General features: G+C 35.4%; 1 protein-coding gene across 18 annotated transcripts in view; it reads right to left on the bottom strand.

Annotated features, from left to right (window-relative positions):
* Positions 1-5,756: 5,756 nt before the first annotated feature.
* The window catches only part of LOC117413987 (membrane-associated guanylate kinase, WW and PDZ domain-containing protein 1-like), a 130,411-nt gene continuing 123,114 nt past the window's right edge, over positions 5,757-13,053 (bottom strand). For 15 of the 18 annotated variants that reach the window (XM_058999652.1, XM_058999658.1, XM_058999656.1 and 12 more), the window contains 3 exons: positions 12,669-12,812; positions 11,600-11,738; positions 5,757-8,749 (listed from right to left, as the gene is read on the bottom strand). In XM_058999652.1, coding sequence (XP_058855635.1) covers positions 7,926-8,749; positions 11,600-11,738; positions 12,669-12,812 — 1,107 coding nt within the window. In that variant the 3' untranslated portion in view covers positions 5,757-7,925. Of the gene's footprint in view, positions 8,750-10,072; positions 10,162-11,599; positions 11,739-12,668; positions 12,813-13,053 lie in introns of all 18 variants that reach the window. The other 3 variants (XM_058999665.1, XM_058999668.1, XM_058999667.1) reach the window with 1 other exon arrangement.

Below are 13,053 nucleotides of genomic sequence, written 5' to 3'. Positions count from 1 at the left end.
ATCCTCATGTGAGGTTGTTATACTTTTGCGTCTTCCATATGTCCCAATATAAAGACTAGAAGAGTTTTTTTTAATCCATCCCCATCTGTGAAAGAGTTAAATACTGTTCACAAGAAAAATTCAAGCGGATTTATGTGGTATGCACCAGTACTGGTTCAGAATGGAGTATGTGTTTTACTATCAATCAAATAAAAACCAATTGAGTCCGTGGTGCATAAATACCCCAGACAGTATCAGAACTGCACTAAATTGATGTCTCAACCTACTGTACCTACCTTTAGACCAGAACAATGTCAGAACAACGTCATTTTGCAGTGTCTACTGTTCTGCAGTGTTAAACAGTGCGCAATAGGGTTATTCCCTGAAGTACAGCAACCTTTATTATGCACTTTATTAGCAGGTTTGGCTAGTGGTTAAACCAGCAAGGCAAAACCAATGTTGATGGTATTGTGTGTGTGTCTGTTTTAATACAGGTAGAGATGTTCATGAAAATTGAATGCATTTCATAAATTCAAGGCTGTGAAGCAGAATTCTAGATGTGATAGATGAAAGACATCAGTGATGCTTGCTGTACAGGTAAGCAGCTGTACTGTGCTCACAGAGGCATTGATGGAAAGAGAAGATAATCCCACTGCTGCTAAATCCTTTATTTTAGACAGGTAGGAAGTAACAGCAGGGGCCCATTTGCATTAGATTAGAGAGACAGTAAATTGTGTGATACAAATTCCTGAAAACATGCCTTTACTACCCCCCCTCCCCCCCCTCCCCCACCCATTCAAGCATATCGGACTCCAAATACAGTAAACCTCCAATGTCAAAACTGCCAGTCATAAACAACTTATCAAAGACACATCATTTTTGATGTTTCCATGACAACTAAATAATGCACATTAATCAGTCCCCTAGCTGTTAGCGATATTATTGATATCATGATTATGTGTTTTTTTTATTTATTTTTTTATTAAAGGTTTTGAGCTGGCACAAATTGTACTAGACTAGATAAAAACCTGTAAACTCTCCTCTCAATCATACCCTAAAGGCGTTGCTGTTGATATTACAGATCTACATACTGCCTGATTTCCAACAACACAGTGATGAATATAAAATGTTGTCATTACATCATAATGCAACATGACATTACATGGCACTTTATCAATATTTATCTTTATTACTGCCCATTACTACTGTAATATAACACAAGCCCTTTGAAAATCCGTAAACACAATCATCTACACTACCATGTATTTTCAATGCGATTATAGAAACAAGTATATCTGTCTGTAGCCCCTTGCATATAACTAGCTAGTTTGTTAAACACATCCCAATACAGTATATGTATTAAGATCCTCCAAATGTTCAGGTTCCTTTGTACTGTTAGGAAATAGAACATAGACTTAGATTATGTTGTGAACGAACGTCACAATTGGACGATAGGTTCTAAATAGCTCTAAAACATTCATCTATACGTGTAAAAATCTAAAATGGTATGAAACCTGCTTCTTATATTTTTTTATGTAATAGTTCTGAAACTTCCTCAGTCAGCATTTATTTATTTATTTTTCATATAAATTCATCTAAATGATCTAAATCAGAAGTTTGATTAATTTCAGTTAGTCAAAACGGCTAGATTAATTTGTATCCGGGCATTCGTTTTTTGAGAATGCATATGTTTATTCTGGAGGACAGTATACTTAAGCCCGTTTCACACTGGCACTCCTACCCGGGTCCAGCTAACAGGGTCCCAATCCCGCGCAGTGTGAAACCACGTACCTGGCTCGGACGGTGGATTAACCCAGTGTGCCAATGTGAAACGGGCTTTAGTGTGGGAAGTAAGATTGAACGGTCACCTGATTATCAGTAACAAACTGTTCCAAATAATCTGTTTAAATGCCCACTTGCAGTTTTCCATTGTTTACATTAACATCTAAAGAGGATTTTCAGCTTAGCAAACGGTAAACCACAGGCCTCAGCTCAATGTGACTGCTCAGTCATTTCCGCTTTGTGTTCGATTCTCACATTGCTTAGGGAGTGCAGCTCCTCCTGAACGCTCATGGAAGTACTTCTCTTCAGTCAACAGTGAGTGACTCACTTACACAAAACAGAATAAAAAATACTGCTCATTGTGGCTCTATCAATCCATCCTTGCTCCACAATTCCCACTTTCTCAACATAATCCAGGAGCTGACTGGTAGTGAGATCCGGAACTTGTTAATCACTAAAACTAGCCCTTCTGGGATCAGATTAAATCAAAATGTATGGTGCCACAATTGCTATATTTTATACTGGCAATGACACCTTCATAAATTAGATGCAAGAACCACTGGCCTAGACTAACCAGGTGCATCAGAAAAAAAACAAGACAACCTATTTAGTGTTATTTACATTCAAATCAACTATTTCCTACCTCTTCACCACACAAAACAACGTACATCTTGAATCCCCGTTCCAAAACATATTCAAATAGGATCCCGTTTTAATGTTGCCCAACTTACTCTATTTGATGCAGGATTTGCACTAATTAATCAATTTGCTTCACCTGCAATCAGTGTAGCTTTTTCTAATACTCTGTAATGACTAATTCCAATCTAAGTGGGATCAGTTAGCATTAGTCTCTGAGTCAGCAACCCAGCTTCCACCCTGCTCAGTTGTTCACAAAGACTCACCAGCTTCTTCTGTGCTTGTACACTGTATGCAGGGGTTGTTTGCTTGCTTTCTCTAGAACTGGGGCAGCGGTGTTAAAGCACCAGAATTCATCATTGTCCTCCATACCGGGTATTGTAATTGGTTTCTGGTTTAAATCTTAGTTTAAGGCTCCATTAATCATGTTATCAAACTGATGTGTGGTGAGATACATTCCAGGCATTATGTTATATTTTTTGACTTGAAATAGCTGATTAATACAGCTGAAGAGTAGATGTGGGTGAAAATGTACCTTGCGTAGAAATACAAATAGAAACTATTACAGTTCTTGTACAGTTCTTGTGTTTTGACTTGAAATCTTTAAATTCATATGGTATAATGTGTTTTGTGAGGTTTCTTATGTGTTTTTGTGTTGATAGGTAATGAACAGTTTAGAATGCAGTAATGGTCTATACAGGTGTTATTAGGTCAATTTCTGTATCATGTGTTGTCAAGGTACGTCAGCATTGCACAAGAAAAAGACAGTAAAGCTGGCTATCTGTCTTCTCATTCTTTTCTTGGTACAATGCCTCTGTCCTCCACTGGTTCATGACATTATTTACCTCATGCAACAAAACGGATCTCACTGGTACTTATTTCTTTATTCTACCTTTGGCTATTATATACATTGTATATATACTAAATTTATATAGCCAGTAACAATGTTTTAAAACATTTTTTATACAGATTTTTTAGATTTATAATGACCTAATAAAATAGTGTAGCCTGCTACATTGTCTTACCACTAAAATGGTTAGTTTTTTTCTGTTGAAATAAGTAAACAGATTTTGAAGGATCAGTTATTACCCCACTTAAGCCACATTTCTCACTTCACAAATATATCGTTTCCATTACTTTTTAAGAATGTTTTATGAAGTAAATTCTAGGTGCAGAATTGATCACAATGGATGTATTTTGATTATAAAATCTACAACAGCCCCCCCCCCCCCCAAAAAAAAGTGTTCTCTTTTAATTTGAATAATTCAGTTTGACATTAGTTGACAAAACTACATCTTATACCGGCTAGTGCTGCAGTTCTACAAATGGTTGTGGTAAAGTGGTTAGGAGAAGTATGTTTTAGTTGAATAGTCTGTAGGGTCATGGTGCTCTCAATTCTATTCCCGTAAGAGAATGATGAGGCTTATATTTGTTGGGAAATGGCCCATTTCACAGAACTAGGTTAATATGTATTATACTTACTTTATTAGGACAAGACACATTTTTCCCCAGTTGTCATTTATTTGTATTCCCAAAGCTGGTTCTTCAAATGTTAAAGAAAAGTATACATTACCTGCAGAGGTAGATGAAGCAAGCTTAGAAGACTGACAGGTCTAGTAATAAAGTGCTTTAGTTTACCGAATTTAACATCGTATTACCAAGTGTTTGTTTGTTTGTGTTTATTGTTAGTTATTATATACCATAGTAACCAATTTATGAACTAATTAAAAAGGTCAAGTAAACATGTTCAGCAAAATCAGATTACCAACTCCAAGTATAATTGAAATAGAATTACATTTGTTTAAAGGCAAGATATTATTCTGGGAACATTTTGAAATGAGATCTGGTTCTATACATTTATTTATCAGTTTGTAAATTGGTTATTATATATTAACTATTAACTGTTGAAGTGTTATTAAGATAATAACATGTACAATAAATGACCAAGGAAATTAAAAACTTTACAAATGACTACATTTAAAAGCACTGTTACCAGCGCAGTGAAAGTAACTGTGCAGCTCACAGTACATAATTACACATAAAGCAATGATACTGCACAACAAGACACATGTCACATCTAGCTGATGACAAGTGAAGACATCAGGTGATTCTGGTAAATGAAATGTAATTGTAATTCTTTCTGCAGATTTTCTTTATTGTGTGACACTGAGTAGATACCCACTATGGTTCATCCACTGACAGACAATGAGGAGCATTTCAATATCTCCTCATAAACTTTATGTTTAATGTTGTATTTGTGTTGATATCATCTATATAGGGATTGCTTTGTTTTCTGGGAGTATTTGAAAGCATCAGTGCTTTTGAGATTACAATTCACCCCCTGCTTTAAAAAAGGTGGGAAATGATTCTCAAATATTCTAACAACTTTTAGAAAAAGCACTGTACATATTGAAAGTTACCTTTACACATATCCCATAAAAATAGATATTTTCACTTGTGTTACTGAACAGAAATAAAAAAAAAAAAAAAAATGGGGAGTATTTTTTAAATCTGTGTCGCTGACATGACCATCTGTTGTCTCACCTTTTGGCTGGCTTTGCATAAATTCATATGTTAGATGGTGCCATTCTTTCAAATACAGAGAGTGCTTTCAGCAAAGTTAAAATTAATTGAAAACAAAAACTACTCTGTTTACAGAACCAAACTTTTTACCAAAGATGTTGCAATGTCATTCTGTTTATGTTTCTCAACATACAGTATCTACACAAAAAGGACTCCTGGGTGTTTTATATGGAGCCACGTAGTTACTTCATCATTATAAACTGAACTACATGAAACCAAAGGGTTCCAAATAGAGCCAATAGGGGTTCCATGCTCTATTTGATGCTTCAAATACAGAACCCTTTAAGGTTATGTTGGATCAAGTGGCTCCAAACAAAACCCTCTATTGTGATTAAGAGTAAACCCCTTTGTAACCTAGCAGTTTTTGTAGCTATAACATCATTATGTGGCTGACCCTTTTTTTTCTAATATGCTTATTGTATACATGTAACATGTTTTGGTCAGATATAGAATATATAGATATAGAACACCTTATACACTTTTAGCTTTGTCATATGAAAAAGTAAAGGAACAAAAACAGGCTTGCAGTTAGGACAGTGGCAACTACTGCAAAATAATGGGGAACAAATGTACATTTATTAAACTGTTCCCCGCATTATACTTAAGTAGATTTCCTAGCAAGTGCTAGAAGAGTGAGTGAATCTGTCATATAATTTACATTGCAGAACATTTTACTAGACTACTATGAAGTGAATTATTAAAAAAAAAGAGTCAGTATGAAGGTCATAACAAAGACTGATTCATTCTTTATACATCTCTTCAACGTGACACACATGTATTTGTATGGAAAACTTTATTTGATAATAAAAATAGCATTCACAGACTTCTTTCATAGCTACATATACATTGTGATTTGTTCAAGGAAAGAAGCTTGCACTGGGTAAGTACACATCTGTTTGTACTTCACTAATGTTATGTATAGCCTTATGGGTCAAATAAAGCTATGAACAATGTAGTATTTATATATGCATAGTGTTTTATAAAAAGATTGGCCCATATACTGCTTTTTTTATCAACACAGAAGATAGCATTATGTCTATAGCACATTGCAAGAAATAATGCTTAGAAAACATACACTGCATACAAGTGCTTATAATACACAGGCAGGCCCCACCATCACGAACAAAAATCAAACCAACAAAAGTGTCAGATTTACTTATATAGTCTTCCTTTAAAACTGCTTTACATACCTGATTCAGTATACATTAAAATATTTCCCCATGAATCATTTATTCCATTTCAGAAATATAAACACTTCTCACATTCCTTGCAGCTAAATTTTATCATAAATTCTTTTATACAAGAAAAAAGGCAACATTTGTCATCGTATTCCCCCTCCCCCACCTCCCGAACAGGCTCTATTAATTACATATTAAACTTCTGTACACATGATGGTTGGCCATTAAACTTTGTTACAGTACCATGGCAACAACAGTGATAAAACTTGCAATGCTTTTGTTGTGTGTTTTTTTTTTTTCATGGAAAAACGTGAAACATTATACATATACACACTAATGCACTGTAAGCAGCAATTTACTTTAGTGGTCCAACAGTAATGGCAAACATCATGGCTCAGCGAGGCAGTTAGCTATCAATTTCACAATCTGTATCACAGCAGACCTTAATCACACAACACCAAGAATGCAGTTTGGTATTTAAACGGTGTGCTCGACGGCCATTTACTGTACAGTTGTATCGAGGCATTACATCCAGAGGACCTTTTATATATATTTATCATCTTCAATTGTTCTTGACTGGAACATTATTTATCACACTGCTTCAGTGCACTCAATTCATAAACTTAACATCTGGAAATCACCTTTAATTTGTTTTGTCACGAGAAAACTAAAAAAAGCACTTCATTAGTTTTAAGTTTTTGTTTTTGTAGGCTCAGCAAAAGGCAGTATTATTCGCAAGGGAAATCTCAACACCTTCACAATACAGGCATAAATAACAAACCATTCCTTCCAATAACCAGGCATCTTTTCAAATCAGAATTTACTTTAGCCTTGCATAGCCGAAATGTTACCCCATTTTGTGTTGTGAAGGGGTCATGTATGAAATTAGCTTTTTACAATACATTTTATCTAATATTAGTTCTCAGTTGTCTCTTGTTATTCATGCATTTCATTGCTGGAAGGTTGAGAGGTATGGCTCCTATTACCTTTGCAGCAGTTTACAGCAGTATTTAATAAGTACAAGAACAATCAAGTCATATTTGCCAGTGTGATAGTGAAATGCCATTGTCCCGTTAGTGAAATTTAAAATGTGCTAATTTCTGTGCTGAATTTCTATAAATATACTTCACACAATTCTTTTTAGAGGGTAAATTTGATATAATATTTACTTTTTCTAATAATATTTTCTTTTAAATCATTTCTTAATTTCTTTCTTTAAAATCATCATTTCTGAATGTACATACACTGCAAACTGTGTTAAAAAGCTATACAAAGTGAAACAGGTTTGTGCTATAATCCGGGTAATATATCTAAAAAAACAGCAGTACTGTTAAAAAAAAAATGTAACCTTTCAACTAAATTAATTATATATATATATATATATATATATATATATATATATATATATATATATATATATATATATATATGATCATATCAGTGATCAAAAGTAGTCTGGTGACTGTAGGGGTTCTCTAAAAATAAAGTAAGCATAACAGTTTGAAAAAACCCTCATTAATACAGTATGTTAGGCACATATTTGCTTTTTGTTTGTCTATAAAATTCAGATGAAGGCATTTCTGAAAAAATGCACCTTTAAGATTGTACTTCTGCTGTAAAGGTTGGTAGTTCCTGGATGTCTGGAAACACAAAAACACAAAAACACAAATCAAAAGTATGAATTTCTTCCAAAGTTCAGGCTCCATTTCATCCAAGGACGATGGACTGGTCCTGAGCAAAGAAATGCAGCTCAACCCAGATTCTGGATCAGATGCTGAGATCTTTGTGGTTCTCTTTGTAGGGTCGTCGTTTGGGTTCTGGGGGTTGTCTGGAACCTCTGCTTGAACTGGACTGTATAGTGTTTCCCTCTTTGATTTGCTGCCAGAACTTATCATCTGTGTACCTTCTGTCAGGCGACCTGTCTCTCCTCCTCTCTGGAGATCTCTCTCGTCTTCTGTCGGTTGACTTTGCCCTCGTCCGTTCAGGAGAATAGTTCCTTTTCCTTTCGGGCGACCTTCTAGTATCCTCGTGTCTGTCCAGGGACCTCCTTCGGCGGGGTGGAGAGCTCTCCTCCCGTCTCCTCTCAGGGGACCGCTCCCTCCTCCTTCCTTGCCTCTTGTCCCAGGTACTGTCAGCATTCTCGGCTCCACTATGCCTCTTCTCGGGAGACCGATGGTTACTGTGGTGCAGACCGTTTTCCGTCCTCATTCTCGGTTGGTGGTCTACCTTCTTTGACGATTGCAGGTCCATCTTCTTCAGTAGCTGCTGTCCCAACTTTAAGACTGGGTTCTCTGTGACCTTCTTTTCTGGTTCCTGTGTCCTCCTCTGCTCTGGTGACCTGTGTCTCCTATTTGAAAGGCTGTTGTAGTTTCCGTGTCCATTCCACGTGTGGTGCTCATTAGGGAGTCTGCTGTGCTCCCTGTTGCCTCTAGACTCTCTTGTTCCCTTGTCCCCATGTTGTAATGATTTGTGAAGTTCTGGTGGGTAATTGGACTCCGATAATGGGTGTAATCGACTGTCTGATGGAATGGTTCTCATTTTCGGAAGATTTTGTGAACCGGGGGTGGGAGTGTTCCTGTCATTGCTGGGGTCTGCAACATATATAAAAGGTAAGGGGTTTTGGTACAACTTATTCTTGGTCATCATGGGCAATATTTAGTCAGACTGCAATACTTACTACAAAGCAAAATAGCAGTTAACATTATTAAAAGCGAGTTCCCAGGTTAACTGCAGCAAGTTTAACATTTTTATATTATTTTTGAACACTATATTAACAGCAATAGATTAGTGTTTATGAGCCAGAAGCATAAGGCGTCAAGAGCGGTGCAGCACAGCCAGAGCTGCTGTAAAAAAAAAACACTAAAAAACTGATTCCCACTGTATATTTAACTGCTTTTAATAGCTTTGTGCTAATTTTTTTAATTAACTCAGGTTCATTTTTAATATGAATTGGTATCAGAAATGTGTACAGTTTTCAAAAGGGTAAAGTATAAACTGTAAAGTAAACCAAGGAATCTCTTTTTACTATAAAAAGTATTATAAGCTGGTCAACTTTTTATAAGAACAGTGTGATAATGCAATGGGAGTACATTAAATTGATTGTGTGTCCAGTACAATGTTCAATGCTATATTTTAATACTTAATTACATAGTTTTGATTCACCCATTTTGTCATATTACAACTGCACTGAAATCCTGGGTAATGGTACCAAAAAATTAAAATCTTATCTCACAGATGACAGGCAAACATGATAATTTCTGCATATTCAGATTGAGTCATCTTTTGAGAAATGTATTGGGCTCAGTTTTTTAAATAACTGTGTGCTGTACGTGAATCAATACCAAAGCCACTAGCTTTTGTTTTTTTAAATCTGACATTATTAGACTCCAATAGTAATGCAATGCTTATTCTTAACATAATAATGTATTCTATTGACTTTCCAATTGTGACATGCAACACCCCTGAATGGCTGTGGGGTGAATGTTGATGAAAATAATAACGCATTTCATAGAGAGTTGTGGTTTTATGCCATCTGTATTGAATTTATTTTCTTTTGTTGAAGCTGGTTTTTCCTCCATTTGTTGAAAAGGGGAGTAGGGATGTTTAAGCTGACATAGGAAAAGAGCGGAAGGAAAACAAAGGGAGTGTAGAAATATTAATGAGGTGAGAAACGTGTAAGAAAGAACAAAGGCACAAAAGGAAAACTTCACATGTAAAAAGTGTGGACATTCCCATAAATTAAATGCAAGGAGCAACGCATGAATCTATTCATCAGAGACAGTGCCCAGGCTGCAGTTACACACTGGTGTGTGTATGTAATGAATGGATTCAAAGGCATGAAGCACAGCACAGGTGACGGGTGAATCAGGCCACACCACAGAGATACCTAGAGGGTACTGATTTCATCTACAAACCGTAGTTTGATTATGGCCCATAAGGTAGAAACAAGGTTCCCCAAGCTTGTCATTTCTCATACATGCAGCGAGATGGGGAGGAATCATCGCTGAAGGAAGATGGAAGAACCCAGCATCAAAGAAAGTAGAGAGAGAGAAAAAAAACAGAAAAAAGAAGAGAAAAGCAGAAGGTTTAGATCCTCCGAATAGCAAGAAGAAAGAAGAATTAATCTGTTTTTTTTAATGGTGGATAAAAATGTTTATTTAAAAAAAAAATAATTAAAGAGCAAGATTGCCCAGACAACACCCAATTGTCTGAAGAATCAGCAGTAACAGAGTCATCACAGAGCTCAACGGACACCACAACAAAGTGAAGGCAATCTCCCACAGTCAACAAACAATGAGACAGAGGATGCACGCACAAAACTGTATAAACAATCTACATTTAACCCACAGACTATAGTATGAAAAAAGTACATGTTATAAAAATATACAACCTCCCAAAGAAGTTATATGATGAAAAACAAACATTTCACATCACACGGATAACCTTACAGTAAATGGACATTTCAAACTAATCCCAAAGACAAGTAAAAACACAATGTGAATGCATTAAAAAAGTAATGACTTAAAAGTAACTAGAATAGCAGGCCAATTAAGATGCACTTTTTTTTTTAAATGACCCAATAAAAAATATTTTAAATGGAGATAAGCAGAGCTATCATGAAAGTTGTATTAATAATTAAAATAAATAAATAAATAAATAAATAATCCAAGAACCAAGCCTGGAATGCCTCCAATGTGCTAAAATTCTCAATAAAAAAATTATAATAGTAACTTTAAAATTATAATAATGTCTGGAGTTGTATTTGGGTTTAGTTGAACTTCAAGTTTTGCAGTTCTAAATAAAATGATTACAGCAGGTGGCACAATCTTTCTGTGGGTCATGACGATGACTTATTGCTACATGGCAGAAAGACAGAAATACAGTATTGGGATTTTCCATTGAAAGGGCGTAGGAGTATAAGGATATTTCATTCTTTACATTAACACATTTTAAGGGTTTCTAAATGCAGTAGTTTTCGCCAATAAATACAACATTTATATATGTTCAGTATATTAATGAACTACATAAAAAGCATTTTCAAGTGTACATAGTCAAGTGAAAATGCAACAACCATTTTTATAATCCTGAAGATGTATTTTACATCTGAGTAGAAAAAAATATGAACTGATATTTACAGAACATATTCCAAGTATATTTTTGAACTTCTTACAGTTGGTATATGGCACAAACAAATACTGCAGATGCCGCAAGCATGTTTAAAATTTGGAGCTTCACAATTAGTCTATTGATCTCCCTTATACTATACCCCAGCCCAAGTAAGCATAAGACAAGATGCAAGAAAGAATCAGTACTAAGCAGAGCCCAAACAGGAGCCACAAGACTTGGTATGAAGAAAGAGAATTCCCGAAATAGATCCAGACACCCATTATTTCATGGTGTGATGGCAGGGGGGAAAGGAATGTTTTCATAGATTGACCCACCATATTCTGGGACAGAACCATCTCCACGTTTCAGAACCATGTGGACTCTGTGGCCCCCGTTTTTAATGAGCTCTATTGCGCGAGCGTGCTTCATGGTTTTTGTGCTTTCTCCATTGATCTCAAGAATCTCATCGCCAACCTGTACCAAAGAGACAAAAACAACACAGGGTTTTTTTTTTTTTTTTTACTAAGGTCAAATGTCAGATATTTAGTATACAGACTTTCAAGTTAGATTTTATTTTCATTTGCTTTTAACAGGATTTTTGCACAGCACATCTAATGGCCAAACACTGCAATGGCATACAAATATGCATGCAAATCTGAACTGCATAGATTTATGGTAATGAACATTTCTTTCCAGTTCAAATCAAACTCATTTTTATTAAGAATAAAAAACTGGAGTCTGACATCTGTCATTTATATAAGGTGACTTCAAAACAGTCCAATTAAGAATATGAAATCTAACAGGAATGAACCTCAAATGTAGTGAAGAGGAAGACATTTAAAAGGTATATGTATACTGAACTAGTTCAAATGTACTATGCAGATCAGTAATTTACCTAGTAAATGTACTTGCAAAAGGACAAATAAAAAGCTGCATTTTCCTCAAATGTATTAGCATTTTTTCAACAATAAACTGACACTTAATCAAATTAACACTGTACTGTAATGTATTTGTAGGACTTACGTTTCTATTGTCTTTAATGTAGCTAAATAGATCAAACTAAAATCAACGAGAACATTGCAGAACATTTCTTAGAAAAAATTGTTCCTTCGTTCTGTTTAGAACAAATCCTGACATAGACACTGCACTTATGAGCACAGAAAACAATTCAACAGGTCAAACACAAGATTTAATGGAAATAAATCAAAATATGCCAGATTTGGCCTTTTACAATAATTCAGGGAAACGCATTTCTAATCAATTTATCAATTTAAAGCACTTAGCTGACAACTAATATTAGATGCCAGGCTTTTGGTAAGGTACTTATTTTCATTCTGTTTTGACAGGATGTCAAGCATGAGCAAGCGCGGGGCCTGTAGAAAGCAGAGAGGTGGTGGTTCTTACCCTAATTTTCCCACAGCGCACAGCAGCGCCATCTTCAGCTAACCGAAGAACGTAGAGATCCATGTTGTATTCCCGGCCTCCTCGCAGACTGAATCCAAATCCTTTATTTCCCCTTTCCAGATCGACAGTGTAAAACTCTGGATCCTTTACAACCAACGAAAAAAAACAAAAAAAACAAACAAACAAACAAAAAAAAAGACATTTTAACTCGTGATCCTCCAGGATTACACAAGGATGCAATACCAACACACGGAGAATTAATGACTCTATTTACGTCTTTAAAATAATTATAGACCAAATAACAGCCGACAAATAAAAACAATACTTTATGGTGCAAAAAAAGTTCGATACCAAAAGATGTATAAAATAATAGCTACAGACAGCC

Source organism: Acipenser ruthenus, chromosome 25 (assembly GCF_902713425.1).
Source record: "Acipenser ruthenus chromosome 25, fAciRut3.2 maternal haplotype, whole genome shotgun sequence".
Lineage (NCBI taxonomy): Eukaryota > Metazoa > Chordata > Actinopteri > Acipenseriformes > Acipenseridae > Acipenser > Acipenser ruthenus.
Note: the sequence above shows the minus strand (reverse complement) of the source record. Positions and strands in the feature narration are given on the sequence as shown.